At 52.1% G+C, this 26,598-nt stretch overlaps 1 protein-coding gene across 2 annotated transcripts; it reads right to left on the bottom strand.

The window, feature by feature from the left end:
* Positions 1-1,742: 1,742 nt before the first annotated feature.
* Positions 1,743-26,519, bottom strand: PTPA (protein phosphatase 2 phosphatase activator). Of its 2 annotated transcripts, none has more exons than XM_066201061.1 (10): positions 26,427-26,519; positions 24,254-24,354; positions 23,000-23,086; positions 17,955-18,080; positions 17,092-17,209; positions 15,540-15,639; positions 14,560-14,684; positions 13,968-14,068; positions 9,408-9,515; positions 1,743-4,405 (listed from the first exon to the last, which is right to left on the bottom strand). In XM_066201061.1, the coding sequence occupies exons 1-10, from the start codon at positions 26,449-26,451 to the stop codon at positions 4,331-4,333; spliced, it is 966 nt and encodes a 321-aa protein (XP_066057158.1). In that variant the 5' UTR covers positions 26,452-26,519; the 3' UTR covers positions 1,743-4,330. The 2 variants fall into 2 exon arrangements, with proteins under 2 accessions (XP_066057158.1, XP_066057159.1); XM_066201062.1 differs by having other exon boundaries at positions 26,483-26,503.
* Positions 26,520-26,598: the final 79 nt, after the last annotated feature.

Here is a 26,598-nt window from a genome sequence, read left to right as displayed (position 1 = left end):
TGTGCTCCTCAGAACAAGCCTATCTCCAAGCTGATGATGCCCGTCACGGTTCAGCCCTCGCTGAATGTGGCCTTTTTCAATTTGGCTCCTCCTAGTCTGAAGTTTGGCACAATTTTACAAGACCCTGTGTGTCCCCAGGATGTTCAAGGAGTTTCTCCAATGTCAATGGCAAGAGTGCTCATCCACCGAAGGGAAAGCAAAGTTAAAGGATGAAGATATCTCCTCTTGGCTACTAGAGCATGAAATGACCTCCAAAAGCCCTGTTAAATTCTACATCTGAGCCACGAGAGTCCTTGTTGAAGCAGCAAGAAGATGCTTGTGAGCTTCTCAACTGTAGAAGGTTTCCACCAGCACGTTGGCAGTGGGAGAGTTCAGGGCACTTTAGCACTTATCATTAACAACCAGTTTCACCTCCTCCAGACCATTTCTGCCTCCTTCTCTCTCTCAGGAAGCCAGTGCAGTTGCAGGGACACAGTGTAGAGTCCAGGGCTCTTGTGTGGTTCAGCACCAGGTCCTTGGCGTACAAAGTGCATCTTCATCTTGGCAAGTGCCCGCTCAGATTTTGCAGGTCCTGTTGTGGGGGATGCTTTGTTTATCCACTTGCAGGATCCCAGCACTGCAAGGTGGAACTGAGCCACACACCAGGGACAAGTTAATACAGCAACAATGACATCAAGTATTCTATTTTTTTTTTATTCTGTTACTTCTATCTCCACATGATGCTTCACTCAACTCTTACTTCTTCACTGGCTGCCATGAGCGATCACTTATAAAGGAGGGCTGTGAAGGAAGAGACAGGGCAAGGCTGATGGCAATTCACAAAATGCACCCCGTGCAAAGGTAACAGCTGCTAAACAGCAACACGAACTGGCCTACGTATGGCAACCCCAAAGATCCAGCTCTGAATTTTAAAAAAAAAAAATGGCTTGGTCAGTGGGCTGAGGGGGAAGATGGCCAGAAACCCAGGCTACGCCTGCTTCCCCTTCACTGCGCGTCATGTTCGCCGAGGGACACGTTCAAGATGAATTCAAGTGCCTTCAAAGAAAACATTTGTGATCCAAGATGACATTTCTGCTCACCATCCAGCCCTCCACACTGCTGCCGCTTTTAGCAACACGCGCTCACACAGTTGGCCTGTGTTGATGGAGAAGACGTAACCCAGAGACAAGGAGCATTTGCTAAGCACAGCTACACTACCTCCAACCACTCATGAGAAGGTCCAGGTTTAATTTAATCCAGGTCTATTATAAGTCCAACAAAGCTGCTGAACTACACTGATGCTGGAAGTCCTGAGTCAGCTCCTACAGCAGGACAAGAAAAACATCTGAACAAAAAGCTTCCAGTTCTCACTCACCCTGCCTCAGAAACAAGGCTCAAACATCCTTTGGTTCTGAGAGTCTCTGATCTTCAAGAGGTATTTGCTGGCCTGGGATCAGGCTTTGCACATCACCTACCTGCCAAATGCCAGATGGGATGGGGGATGGACACAGCAAAAAAAGTTAATAAATAAACCATACAATACAACAGAAAGACACCTTGTAAGGACACAAACACAGACCGGATGTAGTTGATCATGCAGTTAAATAATGAATCAATTTTAGTGCAAGCACGAGGTCAACCACCAACATGGCAAGTGCATCCACAAGGCCTCTTCCCTGTGCCAAAGGCTCCAGCCATTGGCTTTGCTGGCTCCACTCCCAAAGGAGGAGCAAATCCAGTCTGAGAGAGACCAACACAAGTCACCAGTGCAAAACACAGAAACTTTAATTAAACCTACAACACGGGGGGAGGTGGGAAGTGCTGCTTTGGACACAGAGCAGCCCTGGGTGCTGCCACGCGCGTGGGCAGAGGAGCTGAGCCCATGGGGGATGTCACTGGGAGCAGGAGGGAGGCAAAGCGAGTGGCTGCCACGTGATGGGGGCACATCCCAAGCAGGCTGATAAGACTCAAACGAGAATTAGCAGCTTGACATCCCAAAATCCCCAGCAGGACAGATGTGCAGACTCGGGCAAGCAACATACAGAGCTGTGCGTGAGCCTCCTCCCACTGCCTCCACAGGTCCCAAGCCCAGGGACACTGTCCCAGGGAGCAATCATGCAGCTGCAGGGGAAGGAAGCACCTCTCCACCCTTTTTTTGGTGCTGTATTCCACGTTCCTGGAGCCCCTCCCATGTATCAATGTCAAAATTTCCACCCATCCTTTTGCATGGAAGCCTCATTTCCACAAGGCAACCTGGAGAGATGTTTTCCTGACCCTCGGGCAGATAAAGAAAACCAGAGGCTTTTGCTCAGCCATTGCTGGCCAGATGCTGCACAGTCATTTGAAGTGCGGGGACACCTGCCAAAAGACACAGCAACGTGAGGGGACACAGGTGGAGCCACCGTGAGTCTGCTCTAGGCACAGGCTGCTCCACTGAAGATGCACTCATCAAGTCCCAGCAAGCACAGATCTCCAGCAACATTCCAGGAGTGGATCCATTTGGAAAGCCAAGACAAAACACATCCCATTTAGGAATAAAACAAGACTTTACCCCAGTCTTCTATTTTCATTTAAAATAAAAGTTTATAGAGCTGTTTCAGGCAGGTCAAAAGCTCCTTGTCCCCCACCCCCTGCCCAGGGCCAAACCAGGAGCAGACAGGACAGCAACAGTGCCAGAAAGCTCTGCTTCAGCTCTGTGACATTTCACCACCTCTTAACTTAGGCTCTTTTCTTACTCTCCTCCTGAGTGCCTGCAAGAACCTTTACAAGAGGGAGTGAGTAGGTCTGTTAAAAAGAATGAAAAAATGTTTAAAAAAAAGAAAAAATCACAACCAGGTTTCCTCCCCCCCACCACAGCAGTAAAGCAGTGCAGCAGCAAAAGCTGAGCAGCCTGACTGGGGGCAGCCCCTTCTTGGTCTGCAGGAATGCCAGAGGAATGATTCCTGCTGCTTCTGATCCCCAGCAAACACCAGTCCAGACCTCTGTTCCTCCCACAGCCAGCCTGGGAACCCCAAGAACAAACGTCCCCCACTGCAGCTGCAAAGCTGTGCACCACCTTGGTCACGACCTGTGGACAGGCAGCTCATCTCAGAAACAGCACCAGTCCTTTCTGCCCTCCAGTGATGCTGCTGGTGTAATCCAGACCACCTGCCTTCAACACATTGCTGCTGGTGGCACTGCAAGTGTGGTCCCCCCTGCCTGAGGTCCAGCACAGCAACACCAGCAGGGAAGGACAATGGGAAAGAGCTTTCTCCAGGTATAACCTGCTGTCCTGGGCTATTTATGCTTTTTGTTTCCAGCGCAAGTATATAAATGCATGAGAAGCCGCATGCTGCCCCCTCATGCTGCCTGTGCTCCAGGGATGTCCCCCTCGAAGAGCTGGGGATCCTGCTGCTTCCTGGGGAAATCCCTTTGCTATGGGGGTGTCACTACACTTTATGACCAAGCAGGAGCAACCACGGTCACCTTGTGCCACTGAGGCCAGCTCAGCCCCAGGGCAGCAAAGCACGGGGAGTGCAGAGGGTAGGTTGGACCCAGTCATGGATGTGTGTGAATGTGTCAGGGTTTGTGCCAGTTAAGAGGGAGCCTGAGCAGAATCTTTGCATAGCTGCTCCCACAGGGCTGGGTCCCTCCAGGGACCTTGTCTCCAGCTCCAGAGCCAGCTCAGACCCCCGCAGCCCAGAAGGTTCCCAGCTTCACCCGAGAGAAGAGGTGCTAGTGGGAAAGAAAGATCCAGGAAACCTTGCAGAAGAGGTGGAGGGAGGGTGCTTTCCTTACCCAGAAAAAGGGAGAGATGCTACCCTGGGCTTCCACCACCCACAGACACTCCCTATAACTCCCTTTTCCCGTTTCAGACCTCTGGTGCAGGCAGAGCTGGCTAATACAGACACGCGCAGGCTCACACCTCGCCCCGCGCAGTGGTTTCCCAAAGCAAACAGCAACAGGAAACTCCAATGAAATTCAAAAGGGAAATTGCAGTTACCACTGCCCAACACATACACACGTGCCTTCCTCCCCTCCACACCCCTTTCTCTTGGGAAGCAAAGCAGAGGGCCTTTGCTGCAGGGCAGCCCCTGCTCAAACCCATTCCCATTCCCGGCAGTCGCGTGGATGCGGCACGGCGGAGCAGCACGGCCCCGGCTCGGCCGCTGGCAAGACGTCCCAAGGGTGAGGACGTGCAGGAGGAGCTGCTCCAGGTCCCATCTCCCGTGCCAGGCCGGCGAGTGCTTTGGATCTGTGGTTGCTGATGAGGATGTGCAGGAATGGATGGGCTGGGTGGTGAGGAGGGGTGAGGGGAGGAGGAAGAGCGCCGTGCTGTGCCTCCGCTGCCTCGGCTCCTCCTGCGGTCTCCTTAAGACGTCACAGGCTGGATGGGGAGCAGGCTGCCGAACTTAAAGTGTTGGATCACAGGAAACTTCTCCAGGCACTGCAGGAGGGGAGATAAAGAGAGGTGAATTCAGGAGACATTTCCACCTTACACACGCAGCCTGAGCCACATCCTTCCCGCAGGGTCAGGAGGCAACAAGTTCAGGGCCACTCAGCTCAGATGAAGGCAGAGGATCAGCCCCATGTCCCCCCCCCCATTCCAATCAGGCTTCTCAGGCCAGTAGCACTTCATAACCCCAACCCCTTTCCTTCAGCCAGAGTATTTTTCTTACTGAAATTCAGTATGGGGAGGCCTGAAGCATGAGCAGAAGCAGCACGTCTATGTCAGCAGCTTTCTCCCTCACCACTCTCCTTGCTCGAGCTGATGTCTTTGAAGAGCTTCACCCTACAAACACTGAGAACTGCAGAATCGCCCAGGGCAGAGAGACCCTCCCCCCCGCAGGCCAGTGCCCACACTCTGGGTTTGAGGCACCATTCTGTAGCTGTAAGGCACTGCTCAAACTGCATTCCAGACTCTCAGGTCTTTGATGGACAAGCACCAGTGATTTTGCAGCCATAGTTTAAGATATGATCCTATTTCCAACAACCCTTCACCCCTGAAATTCTCACCTCCCATTGAAGAGTAATGGATCACAGGTCAGTCACACAGATCCACTACAAAGCAGATTAGCTCAGAGCTACCTCCTGCAGCTACAACTGGGCTCTGGGGCTGCAAGGGCACAGCCCCTTCCACTCACCAGTCCAATCGCAGGAAGGTCACGGACTGTGGTAAATAGCCACTTCAGAGTTTGCCAGTACTTGCCTGGCAGAGCCGCTCAGGGATCTGGTTTTTGAGCCACTGCAGACTCAGACTGGCCAAACCTCATGGAGGGCACAGAGCAGGCTCAACTCCATCACACAGAGCTCAGCAGTGAGCATTCACCAGCCATGGTGTGGTTACAGCTCTCCATAGGAAAGAGTCTTGTGCTCTCCATGGGGCCAAACTGGACCCCTGCAGCAGGGGAGACTTTGGGGCTGCGGAGGAAGTTGTGTGCTGCAGACAGCTCTCACCCCAAGGCAGGACTCGGGCACAGGCACCCTGCCCTGGTGCTGACGTCATGGGCAAGCAGAAGGATCTGTGCTCAGAAGACCAGGCCTACAATAATCCCTTTGGAGCCAGACGTCAGGCAACTGGTTCCAAGCACAAGCACAACGGAGCCAAACAAGTTTGGAGGTGGTGAAAGTACAGCATGGCTGTATCCACTCCTGGGGAATAACAGCCAGGCAGAAAACCACAAATCTCCATGGCAAGGCACCAAGGAAAAGTAAGTCCTGCAAGCATCAGGGCATGTCACCTTCAAAGCCTCCTAATGCTCAGAGCTGCTGCTGTCTCTCCACACAGCCACTTAGACAAACTCTCAAGAGGAAGCAGGGCTGGGTAACACGGACACAAGGGGAGAGCACAGAGAAATAAACATTGGAGATGCTGACAGCTAGAAATGTCAGCCCAATTAACTCTAAGGACTCCCATGGAAGACCAGACTGGTTTGGACTCCAGATGAAGAGACTTTACCACCAGTGGGAAGAAGGGGTATCCATTTCATGTAAGACATCGCCTTACTCAAGAAGAGACAAGCAGAGAAACTTCTCCTCTATCCAGAAGGACTACCACAAGTTTACTGGATTATCATATGTACTAAGCAACAGGGCCTTTCTTGGATCAGCTGTGGATGAAACTGTACCCAACACTAGCTCAATTTCAGGCTTATTTCTCCTTGCCACCATCTTGATGACACTGAAGGTCTGCTTGGGACTCGGCTGCAGAGTAGATTCATGCACCAAGTCCAACCTTTAAAGATGGAACTGGGACTAGATTAGTTACAATGGAAAGTATTTCCTGACTGACTGCAGAGAAGGAAAGGTCAGGAGACTCAAAAGCAGGCTCAGGGGAAAAACATCAAGGCTGCTGCTTTAACCACACTCTATTCTGTCGACTTCTTCATTTGCCTTTGATGGAGAGAATAAGAAAAGCCCATGGACTTTCAAGCAAACACATCTTCACCCATTATATTATAAATAGACACATTTGGGATTTCATAAACACACAGAGTTGAAGACACACTGTCCAGTCTACTGCTCATCCACCCTGGAGTGCCTGGATCCAGACCACAGCTCCTGGACACATGGACACACCTGAGCTTTCTGTCAGCTGTCTAAAGTCATCCCACAGAGGAGACAGAGAAGAGATAAAGCCTTTGGAGTGCTTTTTAGATGAACTAGGTCTGGGGGCTGCCCCACTCCCTCCAAGTGGGATTTCTCCTGGTCTGTTCCCAGCAAGTGACCCCATCCTCCGCTGCTGCCTTCACTCAGTCCTGGTCCTGGTCAGCGCTGTCCCACACCCAGAGCTTCTCAGCCACCCCAGGTGTGTTACAGAGCTCCAGCCTCCAGCTGAGTGTCTGATTTCACCTGATCTAATTGCAGTGGGTGATGAGAGGGGCAGGGAGAAGGGAGGGGAAAACAAATAAAACCTGAAATCTTGCTCTCACTTTGCCAGTTATACAAAGCAACACCACAACCTCAAAACTTCCCTCTCTTTGCCATCACACGCCCCAGGCTCTGCCACAGAAGCTGCCTCCCTCGAGCTGGACAAAGACCCACGTCAGCACTTGAGGGGTGTTCCTGACTTCCCTTCTGCTAATGCTGGCAGTGGCTAATTGCAGAAAGACTGCACTGGTGAAGGCTACACAGAGAGCAGAAATACACTGGGAGCCAGCAGAAAAGAGACAAGATCTCCAGCAGTGACTTAGTGCCTGGCCTGAGACACCTAGACGGATTCAGTTAGCATAGGATGAAGGTTAAGTGACTCCTAACCTTGTGTCACTCCCAGAAAATCAGTCTAAGAGATCCTCTAGTTGCAAATGTTGGTGTAACCTGCAGGGCCAGGCACACCATAACTGAAAGCTCTGCCCAGCCATGCTGCCATGTCCACATCCACAGCCCTGTCATCTCCCCTGTCAGGCAGGAACTGGCTGAGCCAGCATCAGGGTAGAAAGCTCCCCAGAACAGATTATATCTAAAGAGATAATATATTTATTGTAAAGAACCCTGAGGACCCCTGAGCAGGAGTGCCCCCTCTCCTCTGCCTATTCAGGTGAACACAGCTTCTATGCCATGGCAAGAGAGGACAACATTGCACAAGGATCATGTCTTTGGGATTAGTCCTTTTAAGACCTACAAATATTATTTGAGGCAAAAATTTACATTTAAAGCTCTTTGGTTGACTCAACGTTTTTAACACTTTAGCCTAAATTAGTATCATTACCCTTCCTAGCAGTTTTTGCATTCTCCCCTTGACACTGCTACATCTCCAGATATTTCTAGAAACCCAGCAGTACTGGATCCAGCCTTTTCACACAGAAAGTCACCTGCTACTCAAAACAAAGGCCTTCAGAAAAGACTGTCTTGGGTGCACATAGAAGAGCCAAAGAATCTCCCAGTCTCTAGGGAATCCCTGAGCTGTGCTCTCTCCAGCCAGGGGACGGGTAAATCTGCCAGCACATGGTGGCCCCAAGACATCAGTGAATCTGTGAACTGCACTGGGGGCTCATCACTGCCAAGCTCCTCCAGCCACGGGCAGGTGGGAACAACCACGACACAGGGAATGTGGGGTACCAGGCAGGAGCACCTGAACATCCTGGGGAATGTGTGATGCCAGGGGAGCACCCAGCTTGTGAGGGAACTGATCCAAAGGAAAGGAAGGACCACAGCAGGGCTGTTGAGGCAGCAGCAGACCACACTGAAGCTCTAGGTTTTAGGAGACTCATGTTTCACTTTAAAGGCACTCACAATGCTGTGGCCTTCCCTTTAGACCCCTCAGCTCTCACAGCTTAGCCTCCAGCTCAGGGTTTTCCAGCAGGCAGTGTCTCCAGCCCCTGTGGCAGAGCTGCAGCCAAGGGACAGCCCGGGGCACCCCTCCCAGGAGCAGCCAGGCGAGGGGGTCGGCCCCCAGCCCCACTTCTCCTCTTTGGAGGCTGGGAGGAAAACTGAGCTGGGGGCGGAAGGAGCCAGCGGGCCTGGGAGTGACACCTCACAGATTAGAGAGGTATGTGGCCTGGAACCTAAACACAGGATGTGCAGTGCAGAGGAAGGGCTGGGGGAGGGAGCGGCCGTTCGTTCGGCACAGTTAACCCCTTTGTGCGCTGGGCCTGAGCAGAGCTGCCCGCAGAGCTGTGTGTGTCCCAGCAACAGGAGCTTGTCCCAGCTCCCAACAGGAGCATGGCTGACACCAGCAGCACCGCAGGGTGTGGGATTAACTCTTTCAGGCACCACCGGTCCCCACCCAGGCCCTGGTGCCAGCAGGGGGTGGCACCATCCCTGCTCCTCCAGTGCTTTAGTGCAGCCAGAGGGTCCTGCAAAGCAAACACTGTTCCCTCCGGAGGCCCAGATGTGGCAGTTCCCGTCCTGCTTCCTCAAGCCCAGGGTTAGTTTGAGCAGGAAGGAAGATAAGGGAGAGCCAAAACTGCCCAGTTCTCCAGGTCAGGGTTCACCAGGAAAGCCTGGGGACACGCCAGCAGAAGGTGGCCAAACCAGAGAGGTGGCTGTGGTCTCACTGGGCTGACACGTGGCATGGATGGGGCTTGTAGAAAGAGTAAATCAGTAGGAAGCATTCAGCCTGCTCCGGGGCTCTTAAAACCTGGGATGGTAGTTTAAAATAAGTCTCCTCTAGCAGGTAAAATAGTGGTGGACCAGAAGAACAAGGAGGTCAAGACATTGGCTCTAATTTGGAGATCTGCACTTGCACTATGGTAAGACAAGACATGGCAAAAGTCATGTTTGCAATGAATGGCCACTTTGTGATTGGTTTTGGGGCAAACACAAGGCAGGAGCTTCCTTCAAGCCAGCAGCACCTGAATGGCCAAGGGTTCCCAAGCCAGAGTCAGCAAGGAGTAACAAATGGCTGTGATGGGGTCCCCACACCTGGAGCAGCACAAGAGCTGACCCAGGGTGCTGTGGAAGGGAGCAGGTGTGTGGCCAAGCAGCCTCCCCCTGCCCACAGCACTCACCTCTGCCTTGTACATGCGGATGAGGCCCTGGTTGACCTTGGACCAGGAGGGCACGGCGCTGATGTTCCAGAGCTGGTTGGAGTGCTCGGCAAAGGGGCCTGTCTTCATCTGAAAGAGACCCAAGCACAGGGCTGAGGGAGCTGGGCCAGCCAGGAAGCTCATGCACCAGCAGTGACTCATGCTCACACTCTCTCCAAGCAAACATTCCCACCAAGCCCAGTGACCCACGCACCAGCCACCTCACTGCGTCTTCCCTCCCTCCCTCTGTGCTCCCTCCCGCTGTGGCCACATCACATGAAGCCGTGGCAATCCAGCTCCCCTCCTTCCCTGATAAAATTCAGCCTTTTCCTGCCATGCTTTCCTAATCAGACCTCCCTCTGCACACCTCCCTTTTAATGACTACATGAAAAAAGCCCCACATAAGTCCCGTTTTCCCTCCAGTAGAGCTTGGCTCAACGCTGTTCCTATTCTACCCAGAAACCTCCCAGTGCAGCACTGCTGGGCTTTCCAAGAAAATGACTCATTCCCCATTCAGATCAACAACAAGCAGCAGCGACAACCGTTGCTGCCTTCCCTGAATACAGAGGGCAGTGCAGGTTGGCAGCAGCTCTGTGTCCACAGCCCACTCCACACCTGCCTCTAGCTGAGGAGGGCTCTAGGGGAAGCAGGAGCGGAGGGAACATGCTTTCCAGACTAGCTCCAGAGCTGTGAGCTGCTGGCTTGCAGCAGATGCTTTAAATTGTTTTTCTTTTTTTTTTATACTCCACTGTTTCTCCTCCCAGGGCGAGGGGTTTGGAGGAGGGAGGCAGGAGGGAAGCTGCAATCAGGGGCAGTTGCATGTAGATTCCCTGGGTAGTTGTCTCTCCTTCTCCGTGAACAAAAACAGACCCTCAGGGAGAAAAATACAACACAGCCACTCTGACTGAGCGAAGTTCCCATGACATCAGAAACCACAAGGCCGAAGCTCACGCTAAAGAGGAGCGTGGGGAGAGAGGAATCTCTTGGACTCTCATTCCCGACCCGGGGCTCGAACAACTAACCCCTTCCCTCCGTGCACGCACAGGCCTGGAGAGAGGGTGGGAAAAGCGCCTCCGAAACAACCTCTCTGCTCACTAAAAAAGCAAGCAAGGCCAATCAGTGTGTTTTGGGAAAACGCTGCTGCCTTTCTGCGATGCCTGTGTGACACCAGCCTGCAGCAGAAAAAGAAAGAAAGAGAGGGAGAGGGTGGGAGGACCCAAAAACCCCATTGCTTGGAGGGTGATGTGCTTCAAACCCGCTGGCCTTGGGGCTGGAGCAGCAGGGGGAGCGGCTCTGCAGCTCTGCTTGGTGCCAGGAGAGCGCGGGCGCATCTCCACTTCCCCTCGGAGGTTCCCGTGAGCCGGAGGATGACAGATGAGCCTCTCCCTGTCCCCTCCGCCACACGTTTCCCTCGTGGGTATGAGCTGAAACGTGCACACACACAAAGCACGGCGCTCCCCGGCAGCGCCGGCGCATTACCCAGCACCAGGATTTGGCACTGGTGGGCACCCAAAGCAGCGGCTGCCAGGGAGCTCCGCACCAGGTGGCTCCATCAGAGCCTCCCCTCCCCACATGGGGGGTTTGGCTGCCTGAGTTTTGACACCAAACCTTCCCCCAGCGTCACTGCCATTCGCAGGGGCACAGCTGGCATCAGCCACCACCACCACGCTCTCCTCTCTGTCCCAAGACAAGGAGGCAGGCACAGCTGGCCAGTCCCACGTTCGTGCCTGGCACGGCCACCACCGTGGCCCTCCTCACCCAGGACGCCCAGCGAGGGATGGCTTGGCTATGGTTTCAAGCCGGGGTGGGTAAAATAAGAGGGATGAGAAGGGGAACAACAAAAAAAATATCATCTCCATCCAGCCACAAAGGGCGAAGAGAAAGAGCTGGGGGGAGAGCGAGAGGCGGCGAGCGCGCTGCAGTCCCGCAGTGACCCCAGGGGAACAGAGTGAGTCAGAGCAGCCATATTGAGCAGGAAATTACTCACAGACGTGGCGTTCCTGCCTCTCGGTTCCCAAGAGAATCGGCCTTTTGTAAATGGTTCCTCTGTCAGTGCAGGGGGGAGGGGGACGGCTGAGGCCGTGCTTTCCTGTCAGCTCCTTCCCTTCCAGCAGAAACCCGAGCCCTCCCTTCCCAAATTTAGAAGCCAGATTGAAGCTGAAATTCCTGCTGCCTGCCCTGAGCTCTCAGAGGAGCATCTGGGCAAACGCACTGATCCCCCACAACAGCCGAGGAGTACCCAGCTCCCCTTTTCTGCACACACACAGGCAGCCCTGCACCACTATCCTCCACAGCCCCTGGGATGCCCCCAAACCCTCCTCATCCTCACACCTTCAGGTACCACACACACCCCCTTGGTAGGCAGAGGCAGCAGCAGGGGAACAGCTCGAGTCCCAGCCAGCTCTGCAAACCTCACCCTGTTCCAGAACCACGTGTTCAGGTCCAAACCCACCCTGAATATTTCCCAACACCAGGTCAGCTCATGCAAGACTCAGTGCCGTGCCTGGGAGCTCCTCTAAGGAGGATGCTGTGGTGGGTCCAGCCTGGACATCATCTTGCTGCTGCTTTAAAAGCCTGAGGTTTAAATACACGCCTGGCAAACACCATATCAGTGTACATTCATATTCCTGAAACACCACCTGAGGGCTGAGAACAGTATCTGCTCAAGAGAATATTCTCTCAGTTGACAGAAAACAACCTCCCTCAGTTGTAGTCCGAAACAAAACCTGCTCCCGTGTCGGCAAGATGTACCAGACCCACTATGGGAACTGTTGCGGTGTTTGTTACATGTTTAACACCTTTAAAGGAGAGCTGTTTCCAGATTACAAGCTCAGAAGAAAACAATATCGTTAATTTATTAAAGTCTTTAATCCCTTCTATCTTTTTTTTTCCTGTTATTTTGTTTTGTTGTTGATTTTGGAGAGAAAGCATTTGGAGGGCACTGAGGCTGCCTTGCCCCCCCTAGTGGCAGTCACGGCCTTCCCTGGCGCTCGTGAGGGAAAAAAAAAAACCTTTTTAAAAGGAAAATCTTTATAAAAATGAGGCAGTACCCGCATGGGGATGCATTGAATACACCATGGATGGGGTAATGCAGGTTGCAGCCGTCCCTTTCAGCTCACGGCAGGAGGGCCAAGAGGGCTCCTTGCCACCAGGTGGCACTGGGGAACTCGGAAGAAACACCGAATTCCATGATTCACAACAAATGTGCAGAAAAGGAATTCAAACCACTTATTTGAAAAGCCTACTAAAAAGCTGACTTTCTGCAGGCAGAAGCAGAGTGTCCTGAAGCAGCAGGATGGTGCTGGGTATTTTAAACTTCACCTGTCAAGTGGGCGCTGCAGAATCTTCTACACACATTTCAAGAGATGTATGTTTTTTAACAGGTCAGTGCACTCTCTGGATATTACAGAGGTCTAAACTAAAATAAATCTTTGACCATCTTGGCTCCTGATTTCCTGTCCTCATCTTGATCTCTTCCACCAGCACCTCTTTATTACCCACGGTATGATTTATCTTGGCATTAAGGGTTAAACCCTGTGAGGTGCTGAGTACCAACAAACCCTACCAGATTTAGCAGGACTTGACACAGCACCTCCTGGGGTTTGGGCCAAAGGCTCCTATGAAGATTTCCTACATGAAAGGCTAAGTTCATAGTCTGTAACCTCCCTTCTCATCTAATCACTAAATTAGAGAGGCGAGGAAGGGGGAAAGTGAACAGAACAAAGGGGAAGAACTGCACTCTGTCCTTCAAAATTAATCCCATCAACTTCCTCTTGCCAGAGACAAGAAATCCCTCACCACAACAGAGCGGGTAGTTCTTGCTCTCCCTGTCCAGACTGTGCAGTGAGGGAACTGAGAGAAACACGGCCAAATCCTCCACTGATGCTGCAGGCAGCAAGCCATGAGCTCCCACACTGAGAAACTGCCCAAGGCTGCCAACAAGCTGAGGAATCACCCACCCCTCTCCAGAGGGTCCTGCAATGCCTGAGGCACAGTCCTAAGAGCACTGCCAGCTGGGGGAATCTCAGCACCACCTCTACAAAGAAGGTGCATGTAATGGGCAACTCTTTTGATAGAGTCTGGAGGAGACAGAGCAGCACAGAGGTTTGGGAGCCTGCCCTAAGCAAAGGGAGGCCCGGGGCTGCCAGGCAGCACCCAAGGGCTGGAGGGAAGGGAGGCTGTCTTGGCAAGCCCAGTCGTTTCACAGCTCCTACTTCATCTCCCTAGTGTATCTACAGGAACCAGTCTTCTCCATCCAAGCTCCCACTGACTGATCCAAGTGATGATCCATGGTTATTTGTTTGCACTTGTTACAGCTCCCTTCAACTACAATCCACAGCCCATCCAGCTTAATTACACTTTCTTCTCAACATCCCTGTCTCAGCTCATTCAAGGAGAACACCTCAGCCATGCAACAATGGTTCATCTGTACTGTTCCACGAGAGCAAACAAACAGGCAAAGGAGGAAGAGAAAACCACTGCCAGAGCCAAGTATCTAATGTCAAGAGAATGTCCCTGTGGGACAAACCTTCCATTCCTCACCTCTGTAATGAAGAGGATGCACTCCAGGAACATGAAGTCCTTATGGTTTTCATTTACCACCTTCTCATCAACAAAGTGCCGAGGCTCCAGACTTGGATGGTCTAAGAAGAGTAAGAGACAACAGGAAGTAACCTGTATGGCAATCCCCTCCCGAGACCAAGTTCAACCAGGTGGTGTGCTGCCCCTCACCCAGAAGTACAACCACCCCATCAGAACTCTTTAAAAGACAAAACGGAGTTGCTCCCTTCTAGCTCATCCCCTCCCTCCAGTTTCTCTGCAGGGACAAAACTCTCCAGAGCAGAAATTGCATTTTTTAGCACCAAAACCAAGACTCTCCTTTTAAAAAGCTTCATTGCAGTGATTGCAATAAAGACAGAAGTACTGTACAAGGAAGCCTTCCATCTCCCAACCAGCTTTATTTGGAAAGCTGAGGTTAAAAAAAAAAAAATATCAAGCCCCAAACTCTCCTGCTGTATTATACACAAATCTGACATACTTGAATTTAAAAGTCAGCCCCAAGTCCCATCATCTTTAGAACCTACACAAATGGGGCAGAGGGCAACCCGGGACACAACAAGATTTTTATTAGTACCTATCAGCTGGGAACTGCCCCATATGAAAGGCAGGAATTGGAAGTCATCCAAGCCCCACACGCCTTGGCTGCCAGCAGGTTCCATCCTGTAGGTTTTCTGCAGTTTTCGCATCACTTCCAGGTACCTGAGAGCGAAGAGAACAGGAAGGGTTAAGGCAAGGCCTTCTCCTGCCTTTGACTTTCATGAGGACAAGAACAACCAGTCCAGGAAAGGACACAATTATTCACTCATAAGCAGGAGCCCCACATACAGCACAGTTCATAGAATATATATTCAGCTCCTTTGCCATAGAAAGCAGCTTGATGGTACCTAACACCAAATGCACAGAGAAATCCAGTGGCAGGGGTTTGTTTTATCTGCAATGTTTTATGATCATGCAGATCTTGCCTCATCTCCACTGCTATTTGAAAACATTGACACTTCGCATCCCTTCACCAAATTCCAAAAGAGCACAGAATTTTCTACCTTACAGCAATCACTACTTCCACTTCTCAGGTGGAAAATTAAAGCTGGAAGTACTATTGAAGGAAATTGTTTCCATGCCACCAAGCAGTAATACAGCTGGGATTACATCTCTGGACTCCAAACACCCATTCCACCAGTTTCAGCACTATCAACTCTACCTCCTGGGCTGGAAACACACCTAGAGGAGCAATGGAGGCCAGCCAGTTGCATGGATTTTTTATTTTTGATGCCTGAAAAGATGTTAGATCAGATATTCCTGTCTATCATAATGCACAGAGCCTCACCCACAGAGTTCAGTAACTCGTGCTCCACTAAAGTAACTTTCCAGCAGGACACTGCCTCTGAAGATGGGGGGCCACCACCACTTTTTGAGATAGTTATAATGGGTCAGCGTACAGTCCTTTAGAAAGTACATCTGCTCCTAATTTTGTCTAAAACTGTCTTCAGCTTTCCCATTCTACCCTTCCCCCCAAACAGCCCAATACTTCCAGCCCTTCTCCTCCCATTACCTCACCTGTTAAACACTTTGAAGACAATGGCCATCTGGTCATCCACTCTGAGCACACCGATTTTGCAGAGGCAGCAGAGAAAGGCTGCAAATGCAGCTTCGTGCCCTGGAGTTAAAAGACGTGAAGAGACATGACACAGGTGTCTCTGGCCCCCAGGACAACCTTTCTGTGGGCACCACAACAGCTCTTCAGAAATCACAGCAGCCACAGTCCCCTCTCAACCCTGTTGTCACTGTTAATGCCATAAGCTGACAATATTTCATCCCCCTGCAGCACCCACCCAAATTATACCTTCTAGACATTCATAATGTGATGATTAACTTAGAGAAAAGAACTTAAGGAAAAACAGCTCCAGCTGGGCATGCTGGGAGCAAGGCAGGGACTTTCCCAGGAGCTTGGAACAGCAAGGGAAGTGGAGTACTGCAGAGTCATCTGCTTGGGGGATGCAAGACAACCTCACATCTGCAAGCAAACAGATTTCCTCCTGCTACAAAAATATCTCCGTGTTGGAAGGATGCAGATCCCATGATACTGCCAGGAACAGACTGTCCCAGAAGGTACTGGGATCTGCAGCTTGGCCCTCCAGCTAACAGCAAGGAAAAGAAACAACCAGCAAACCCAGAAATGTCTTTTAGTAGGAAGGATCACGGAAGAAGGGAGATCAGCAGCTCCACACTATGGACAGGTGCAGCTCCCAGTGTAGGAACAAAAGGCACCCATAGTCTGGACACCGTGAGCTGGGACATAGGGCCCTGGCTTGGGACACACGGGATGGGAGGAGAGGTTGAATTTCCTTCTCTGAGCTGACCAAACCCCATCCAGCCTTTCCAAGGACAACATCTCCCCCTGGTGCCAGTGAGCCGCAGCCAGTACTGCACAGCCTCCAATCCTTCAGTCTTTACCCACAGCCTCCTCTTCCTCTCCCTGCTCGAGTCCCAAGTCATGTTTCCTTGCACTCACAGCATCCTGCTCTCCTGCCTTTTGGTGAGGACACAGCTGTCCTCCGGAGAGGAGCAGAGCATGCAGACAATTCTGTATTTAGCTCTCACTGAAGCCTGTGTGGTTACTTCCCCTGCAATTTAGTATCTCCTCAGGTGTTTCTACCTTCAGATTTGGAAGTCCCTCTGTAAGTAGTGATTCCCTTCTAGGGACCACCAGACCATTATGATGTCCCTCTAGGCACACCTCCCACTGAATATGAACATGGTTATCACTCTAGTTCCAATTCAAGCCAGTATGTTTTATCCCTTTAAACTGCCTGCTGCAGGACTGCTGCATGCAGTGAAGCAGGTCCTACAGCTCATCCTAGAACAGCTTGGTTCCCATTTCCTTGGATAATATGTAAAAGGGTGTCACAGCTCTAGCACAGCTCCCAGCCCCAGCTCTCAGTCACAGCCCACACAGGGCAGAAGGGTGAGGGGGCCCTAAAAGGAAGGTGTTCATTTCAAGCTGGCCCTAAAAATAGTGATAATGATATATTTAAATAAATACAGCGCTCAAGTCGAAAGGGTCCCTTCCCAACAAGCCCAGCCTTGCCCAGTGTGCAAGCCCAGGTACCTGTGCCGTAGTCAATGCGGGTGGAGTTCCCCACGGATTCCTTCAGATACACAGCCACTTCTGGGGCAGCATCAGCCAAATGCTTGGGAATCACTGCTGACACCAACTTTTCTGCCTCCTGAAAGACATGAAAGGCTCCCATGGGTGAGCACAGACCTGTCACAGTCCCCAGGGACAAGGCACCCTGTGCTCAGATCCTGTAACAGCACGAGGGCTGCAACGGTGCTCTGCAATGCCTGGAGGCAGCATGAGAGAGCAGGAAATTCTCCTGTTGAAGAAGTCATCTCCAGAGATGGAACAAGACAGGGAGAGCTTGTCCTGAGACCTATTCAGGCCACACACATCCTGTAGGACAGAAAAGCCTCATCACCCAAGTACATCGAACCAGTTACTCACTGAACCATCTCCAGGACAAAAGCATCACTAGAGCAGCAGAGCAGCTGCAAGGCCACTGCTGCTGGGACTGGGGCTGTGCCACTCCAGAGCTTGGTGCAGGGCCAGTGCTCTGAGCTGAAGGAATTCAAGCAGTTTTCCCTGATCTTTCTCTCATGTTGTGACACAGTGGGCAGTTACTGTGCAAAGGAATTCCTTGGGCTTGGACAGCCCTTGTGAGTCATCCAGAACTTGGAGACCCAGCCAAGAGCATTTACAGGGCCCATATGCTCTCACAAGAGGAAAAGATAGCACCAAGTCAGGGGTAAGTGATGCGTATCAAGAGGTGGATCCTTCAAGGTTTATCTGAGCAATTCCTCTGTGAGCTGCTTGGCTGCCACACAGAGACAGAGCCATTTTCCCACCCCTGCTGGGCACACTGCCCTTCTGTGGGAGCTGCAGGTAACACTACACAGCACAGACATACTCACCTGGTCTAGTTTGGCGTACCAGGTCCTGAAGGCTTTGTTCCCAAAGCGAGAAGGTTGATCCACTGGCGGGGTTTCATCGATCCATCTGTCGAGGGTGTTCAGCAGAGCCACCAGCTTTTCAATGGGCTACAGAGAGCAAGAGGGTGAGGGGTCACAGTGACATAAAATAGAGCAGTCCCTCACTCTCTGACATCTCTCCCCTTGATGGGAGTCATTAAAGCCCATACCATTCTTCCCCAAGAGAAGCCCGTGGAAATGGGCTATGCCAATCCTCCTCAAAATGCAGAGGGGACAGAAAAACCATTCTTCCCTGCAAGAGAGCAGCCCAGTACAAAGCCCAGCCTGAGGCAGACTCACCAGTCACCCACACAGTCTTTCATGAGCTGTAACAGCACAGCACTGTGCTCCAAAATCTCTTGGAGAAGAGCTACAGCAAGCTCCCAGCTGTAGAACAGTCCTCACAGGACTGAGAGGCAGAGAAGTGCTACACAATTCAGGGACCTCCAACACATAACTCAGGCTCAACATCTTAAGGGTCCTGCATTCCCCATAGGATAAAGAGTAGCACGTATACAGTGCTGTGCATCCTCACCAGTGGCTGATAATGTGATTTAAAGGCCCTTCTCAAGGCTCTAATAATTGTCCTGAAGTGTCTCTTAGGAGCCAGGATTAGCAGTTGATGCTGTTAAACCACGACATGTTTGTACAGCAAGTCAACCTTCTCAGCATGATTCCTGTTGCTTCAAACTCCTACAAGCCAGACCACCAGGCAGCTCCAGCCCAGGGACACCCACTGTACGTGGCAAAACACAACCTATCCAGGGGAAGAGGCAGCCTGGCTAGCCCACCAGCGCTCTCATCAGAGCAGGAATGAGAAACTCTCAGAGAAATGTCTCAATTCAAACACAAAGCTGATGGGAAGACAGCAACAACAGCAAGACCACAGCCATGTTTCTCACACCCAGTGCTGGAAGTGAGGGACCCATGTAGGATGTGTGAGAGTGGCCATGAAGGAAAAGAGGGGCAGCAGCTGACATGGCACAATGTCTCCAGCTGTGCTGTCAGACCAGAGCTGGCCAATGCACACCTGTCTCCCTGCCTGGCCCAAATGGCTGGAGAACAGCTACACCCCCCATACAAAGAGGCAAAACTCCAGGCACCACTTTTAGCAGCTCCAGACGGTTTTAGGAGGCTCTGATGACAGCTGGTCAAGCCTGCCAGAGGCTCTAGGATTCTCCCTGCCTTACTCCAAGCAGCTGGAGAGCCATCAGCAGCCACAGCAGCTGGCCAGGCCCCGGGCAATGTAGGCTCCTCTGTCTCGAGAGGGGATTCCTCCTTCAAGGGGACAAAGAGGACAGCAGAAGCAGCGGCTGGTTTGACTTTGCTGGAGGCATCGACCGTGCGAAGCTGGCTGGTCTCCTGGGTTGTGGTTCAATTCTTCACGCTGCTGTCGGGAGGACAAGGAAACAGCAGAGCCCAGCAAGTTTCCAGCCCTTGAAGTGCCACTCGAAGGGGGTGGGCAGAGCCAGGCATGGCACAGCTGTGCTGCCACTGAACCAGCTGCAGGCCGCTCCCGGGAGGAAGGGTCTCATGGCAGATGCAGCCTTCCACAGACAGTACCACCCCAAGGACACGGTGGGATCAGCCAGCAGGAACAAGCAGGAGAGGGATCCTCCCACCCCAGGACCTCGATATTTGGCCACTGAGCCAGACAAGGGACTGAGACAAGACCTGAGCACACTGGGAACACAAAAAAAGGGACAAGACAGCCTGAAGCTCTGTGTGGCCCTGGAGGCACTAACAGGCCAGTGCCCCAGATACAAGTGGACCGAAGCAGCACAGTCCCCTCTGCTTCAGCTCCCTGCTCCCAAAACACTGTAGGAATCAAACACATTCCCATTGCACTGGGCCATGTTTGGACTCAGGCCTACTCCTTCCTGGCTATTGCATTCCCCTCCAATTAAGCAACAGCATCCCCAGCACTGGGCTGCATTAAATAATTAAATTGTGCTGGTGATTTATCCGCCAGCACCAGCAGCTCATTATGAGCAGCCGCCGTATTTCAAACCCTCTCCACGAGCACTCGGTGCTGCCTGGATAAATGGCTGGCATGGACCAGCTCCTTCCCTGGGGAGTAGAGAGTCCAACCTCCCCTTCCCCACTCTCTGGCTTTAAAGGGATTAAAAGCCCGGCCCCACTGAACACGGGAGAGCAGGACCCAGCTGCTGGCTCAGCCACATCAATAAATAATTAAAGAGCTGCAGCTCATTTTGGGCTCAAGGCCCTTTGAAAAGGGGGTAACTAAAAGAAGCAGCTTCCCATTGTCCGGCAGAGGAAGCCTGTACATCCAGGGCTGACCCCTGTGGGGAGAAAGGAGCTTATGGGAACACAGCCATCAGCACCACTGCAGCCTGTTTTGCCTGGCTGGGTTTTTAAGCTCTATTTTTGCTTTACCTTTCCAGTGATCAAAGCAAGGGCAGCCTCCCCCCTGCTCTCCTTGCTCTTCTCGTTGTGCTGATTTTGCATCTCCTTGACCCTGAGTCTGCCACCGGTCCCAAAGGCAAACCACGGGGCTTCCTACAGAGCACAGACCTGTCAGCAGCTCTCAAGAGCAGGGGCCAGGCAGGCAGAGGTGCTGAGGAGGCATCACGGCAGCCAAAGCTGCCCGTGGCAACCAACTCTCCCCCTCTGGGCTCCTCAGGCCCTGTCAGAACGGGGAGCTGCTAAATCTGCTTCCTGGAAGCAAAGCAAGCCACAAGACCGACCAGCTTCCCCCAGTGCACTGGGCTGTTTGAAGGGAAGGTCTGCTCCTTGCCCGGCAAAAATTAACCTCATCCTCCTCACTGCACTGCTCCTCCGATCCAAGTCACCGCTCCAGGCTGCAGCCCCAGCAAGCTGCTGATGGATCCCCATATGGAAAGCACTCCCTCCAGGAGGGGAAGGCAGGTCACAGCCTATCACTCACACAACCTTGTGCCAGACACGGTGTCTGTGCCAGAGCCTGCTATCAGCGCCTGTCAGATGCCTCCAGCAAACCCTGGACAGCTCCACACAATGTGTCAGTAGGAGCAGAGCAAGCTCAGCAAGTCTCCAAGGGGGTTCATCCCCCACAGGATCCAGCTCCTGCTCCAGGAGAAAGGCTGCTATTGACACACACTCTCTGGAAACCACTAAGCTGCCTCTTTCAAAGCACAGCAGACCATACTTCCATTTTTTACTCCATGGCAAAACAATACCAGTAAGTCACAGCATTCAGCAGAAAGGATTTCAGGAGGTCATTTGCCAAAGGAAGGTGTCCCTGGCATTTGATCAGGGAGGAAGATGGGATGGCACAAAAGCACATTGGGAGCAGGTACAGCAAAGAGAAGAAAGCCAAGCAGAGATGCAAGAAGAGGCCACGAGGGGCTGAGCCTTTAAAAGCACAGATAAGCAGTTTGATCTACAAAGCAGTCTGTGTGAACAAGCAACCTCATCAACAAGACAACCCTGGGGATGCTCCACCTGTGCCTCAAGTCACAGGCTTCTGCTCTCCTCAGTGTGCAGGGAATGAGATTTGTTCCCTGACACTTCCCAAGCAGTTGGGATCATGTCTCTTGTTTGTTACTTGGACTGGGACTACGGACGGAAAACATTCACTCCAAGAGGGCTCTTGTGCAGACACAGCCCTGGTACAGCTTTTCCAGACAGCTCAAAGGGCTTGTTGGAGAGAGCTGGGTTTCCCCCCCCCTCTTTGTTTTGTTCATTTTTAATGCTTTGTTTCCCTAGAAATGCACTGTGAATGGTTGGGAACAAGCGAGATCATGACAAAGACAAAACTCAAAGGTGAAATGCAAACAGCAGAAAGCAAGAGCAGCATTTGACAGCCGTTCCTACTGAATTGAAGGAACAAAAGGGGGCACAAAGCCTGTTAGGGAGAGAGACTCATTATCCCTGATCCCCTCCATGAACTACAGGGGAGTTTCTCATTCACATACTGGCTCCTAGAAGGGAAGGCTGGACTCAACACAGTACTTCAAACATGGAGACTGGATTAAACACCATCATCAGCTGCCCTCCCACACCAGAATGAAGCTATAAACACAGAGCCCAGTCTGCTGCGCATTTTGCCTAGACTTTTATACATCACTCTCAGCTTTCTGGCACAGCTGTGATCAGTAAAAGTGTGTCCAAGAATCTCTTCATGGCAGCACAGACTCAGGGAGGGGGAGTCTATGTGCAACAAGGAAGTAAAGCTGGTGGCCAATGTGTGCTCAGTGGATTGGCAGCACCCAGGGAACCCTCAGGGCAGCAGTGACACCAGGGAGGGTGCCTGTCCTTTCCCTCTGGCTCCACCATGCCCTGAGAAGGTGAACAGCCATTCAAATTGGCTATGGCAGCAGGCAGGGACAAGTGACAACCACTTTCATGCAAGAGGAAACCCAGATGCGTTCTGCTTAACACCTTGGAAGGGGTGATCCTGCCCCACAGCCCAACCCAGCATCCCTGTGAGCTCTGCAGGCCTCGGGACTTTTAGCAGGACCCTGGGCAAGGCAGGTGCAGCCAGTGACATGCCCTGAGGTCACAGGTGTCAAACCAGAGCTTGCACAACTTAGCTACAGCCTGGGCTGAGGTGATGGGTGCAATTAACACAGTCTGAGACACGGGAAGTGACAGGGAGAGAAGTGCTTTGGCCGCAGATCTTCCTACAGAAAAACTACTTGGGGAACAGGAATGGCACAGACATCCCAGGCTTTTGCCTGCAACCAGGAGAGAATATCACATCCATCACTGATTCCTCAGCAGCTTCTGCCCACTTGCTCAATTTCCCATCCACCAAGCACGTCCAGAGTCTCTGCATCCTGAGGGGAGGATGGCACCCTGACATTTGCATCCCCAACCATAGCCCAACCACATTCATTCTCCCTTGGCTCCCAGATAAGCTACCAATTCATTCCTCACCCAGGAAATATTCACTGCAGAGCCAAAAAAAAAAAAAAAAAAAACAAACCAAAAAACAGGCAAGAAAGGAGTAAGGAGTAACAAGGGGATCCAAACTCTTCTCCTACCTCTGAAACTTTGTATTCACAGGTCAGCTTCTTGCCCCTGACACCTTCGTTCAGAGTGAGGATGAAGCCCATGTAGTCTGCGTATGCCTGCAAACATACCGAGGGGGCAGAGCTTCAGGGAGGGCCCAGGGCCTGTCTGAGCACAAACACAGCACAGGAGCAGCCTGCACCCCAAGGGAACCTTTCTCAACACGCAGCACTGCTTCCTCGGAGACACCCAGGGGTGCAGGGCTTGCTGTGAAATTACTGCTCTTTTTGGCAGCCCTGGCAGCAGAAGGCAGGTGGCGATTGCATCGCTGCGAAAATTACAGAAAGGAGAATCCTAAAAACGCTCACACTGACCCCAAAATCATTCCCTCAGCTCCTATTGGGTCAAATTCAAACTCCGCAGTTCTGCAGAACCGCAGCTGTGCCCACACATCCAGCTCTGCACTGCTCCTCCCAGACCGTGATGTTACCTTCCCTTTCCCCCTTGGACTCTTCCCCCCGTGCTCATTGTCTGGAAGTGGGAGACAGCCCGGGCTCATCACTCCTCCTCTCTTTAAATTTGCTGCTTTGGAAGTATCATCTCCAGTGCAGCTCCACAGCAGTACATTGCCACTTCTCCCTCCCTGCATCAAAATCCTGACCACGTCCAAGTCTTTAAACCCAGGAGACTTAAACTGGAAGCTGCACCCAGAGGTTTGTTTGACACCTGGCTATAACCTCAGCTTCTCTCAAGACATCTCACATCAGTCATCAGGCAAGAATTTACTTCTAAGAGGTGAGACAAGTCTGGGCCAACACCCCAATCCCTCAAAGGCAGAGGGGAGAACCTGCTTGTTCCACCAGATCCACACAGGCTGTAAACAAAAATTATTCAGGAAATTGAAGGGCTCAGCTCTAGAGTTCTTTCCAGAACGGCACAGTGGGAAGGAACCAACCCAGGCTGGTGCTACCAGGGCCAGGCAGCAGAACTATGTTTAAGGTGAGTTCAAACAAGGCTGGGTAAATCCCGTTTGGTTATAAAGTACAGGCCAGGTAGGATGAAACAGTCACCAGCTTCTCACCCGGCTTGTTGGGAGGGAGCAGTAATCATTACCGCCAAGTAATTTTCCTACAAACAAGCATCAACTCTTCTGCTGTGAAACAAATTCAATTATTTCCCATTCTCTGCCCAAACCTCCTTTACTTCCTGCCTGTTCCTAGACCAGACCAGGCTGCCACCAAGAGATCAGCAGCATTTCCCAGTCTTCCCTGTCCCCAGAGCCATACCTGAGATCGCTTCCACTTGGCCATGTCAGAAACCACGTTTATCTCCTTTTTGGGCACCATGAAGCATGGCTGGACAGGAGGAGCCACCTCCTCAGAGGCACCTGGGAGACGCAAAAACGAGGTAAAACAGAGATGCTGGAGAAGGAGAAATCCTCTATTTTTCTTTCTTAGAAATGAGCTTTATTTCTCAGGAGATACAAAGCACACAAATCCATCCCAGCTGGGCTGTAATCTCACCAAATTCCTCCTCACCGACATCCTCCTAAGGACACTGCAAGCCTTCAGAAAGCAGCATTATGTCTGTTTTCATCATTAAAGATGCATTTCCCATTTGGACAGAGAGACTAGTGCAGGGGCTAACAAAGGCAACATCCAGCCAGTTTAATTATTTCTGTCTAGTGTAGCCAAGCCCCAGGTCAAGCTGAAGCACTGAGCCCTCCTACAAACTAACTCTGCCTTGTTTTCAAGTTTTAAGCCTGACCTTCATTCCTCTAGAAAGGATAATTCCTGCATGGACAAGCTGGAGCAGTGCAATAAATGCAGCCCAGAGCCACAGCTCTGGTCCAGGCAGCACCAGGACTTGGGAGATGATGGGACACAGCCTCTTCCAGGTGGGAGCTGTGAAGATGGTTTAATTTCAAAGCTCTCTCAGAGCCTAGGATGCAATATTTAATGCAAATGTGAGTTTCTAATGAATTAGAGGGGCTCTTTTCCCCAGCATCTGAACCCAGGGCACAACCTGCAAAACCAGAAAAGTCCCAGGAGGTTTAAAGTAATTTGTATTATCCTCCTGTAAGTGCAACTTTTAGTAGCAAGGGGCAATGCAGAGAGCACTGTCAAGGAACCTGGGCACTAATGTCAATTTATGAATTCTGTCAGAGTCATTCAGTTCACCTTTTTAATCCCAGAAAATCAGCAGGCATTTATGCAGCACCAGCTGCCCCAACACACTACAGGAACTGCTGTCCACAACCCAGCCAATTCAGGCACTGCCTCTCTAACAAATACCACCAACAACTCCTTAAAATATCATCAGCTGCATTTACAGGGAAAACAACTTCCAGAAACATCAGCAGCCTTTTCCACAGTGCTCTTTAGCAGGCAGATCAGATTAAAAGGAATCCAAAGTCCCACACAAAGTCTGCTATAGATTTGTCATACAACCTTTGACAGTCATTTGACTTCTCCGCCCTTCACATTCCCCATGCACAGAACAAATTCAGCCTCATCTCCTGCCCTGGAGGTTGCAATGTTTGGTTCCTTCCTGCAGAAGTTACAGCAAAACTTCCAGGTGCGAGGATGAGAGGAACAACATCTGATGAATTTAAATTAAAGACGCGTGTGTGTCTCCTGAAAATTCAGCACACAACTCACAGCGACTGGCACCACACCAATGGAGTTCTGCTTTTAAGAGTTTATAACGTGAGAACAATGAAAAACTCCCGAGCGGTGATGTGAAAAGGCGAACACTGATGTTTGTTTATGTGTCACCTGCCCTGCCACCAGTCCAGATGACACACAAATCCCAGGGCACTGTCCTGATCTGGGTGCTCGCCATTAACAGAACTCCTTTCATCTCTTTGTGTTTCTCAGCCATCACCGCTTCTGACCCGCACTCTGTGCAATTCCTCCTGGTGAGGAGACCGGGAATACTCAAGGAAGGAAACAGCGAGGGCTGCAGGGGTTACAGTGTTCTGAGATGAACACACAGGAGTCCAAGGCCAGTGGTGTGCTGGAGCCGGGAGCGCTGCGGGTCAGCTTTACGACGAGCGGCAGCTGGGACAGAGGAGGCACTGCCAGCCTTGTGTCACGGTGTGAGGGGGGGAGTCAAAGGCCACCCGGCCCCGCACGAGAACCGGTCACAACACCGGGCCGGGGGTCACAGGGATCCCCCATCCAAAAGCTCATCCCGACCACCCACCTCGCCCTGGGGTGGTGCCAAGACTCGGGGCCCCAGGTCCTTCACACCCTCAGCAAATCCCCCCGTCTCTTCCCCTCCCTGGCCTGGGCGCTGCTGCCACCGCCCCCCGCAGCCCGGGCCCGGCGCCCTCAGCCCAGCACCCCGAAGCGTGGGGCCTGGAACCGGCGCTCCCCGGCCCCGAGCACGCCCCTGAGAGGCCGCAAGCGCAGCCCACAGCCCGGTGGTTCCCAGAGGCCCCCGGCCGCCCCTCACCTGCCCGCCGCTCGCTCTCTGCCATCTTCCCGCAGCCCGGCCCGGCCGCCCCTCACCTCCCACCTCCACGCAGGCCGAAGCCGCCGGCGGCCATCTTTGAGCAGGGCACGCCGCCCGGCCGCGTCGTTCCCGGGGCAGTCACCGGGCGGAGCGGCCCCTGCCGGCCACCGTC

Source organism: Chamaea fasciata, unplaced genomic scaffold (assembly GCF_029207755.1).
Source record: "Chamaea fasciata isolate MVZ Bird 193981 ecotype frontalis unplaced genomic scaffold, bChaFas1.0.hap1 SCAF_20, whole genome shotgun sequence".
Classification (NCBI taxonomy): Eukaryota; Metazoa; Chordata; class Aves; order Passeriformes; family Sylviidae; genus Chamaea; species Chamaea fasciata.
Note: the sequence above shows the minus strand (reverse complement) of the source record. Positions and strands in the feature narration are given on the sequence as shown.

What these genes read in the sequence shown, in the direction of transcription:
- PTPA (XM_066201061.1), bottom strand. Translation starts at nt 26,451, where the DNA reads ATGGCAGAGAGCGAGCGGCGGGCAG. An exon ending in GGGCAGTTCCCAGCTGATAG is followed by an intron (nt 14,069 to 14,559) that starts GTACTAATAAAA and finishes TACTCTTCTTAG; the next exon opens with ACCATCCAAGTCTGGAGCCT. An exon ending in TCCGCATGTACAAGGCAGAG is followed by an intron (nt 4,406 to 9,407) that starts GTGAGTGCTGTG and finishes CCCCTCCTGCAG; the next exon opens with TGCCTGGAGAAGTTTCCTGT.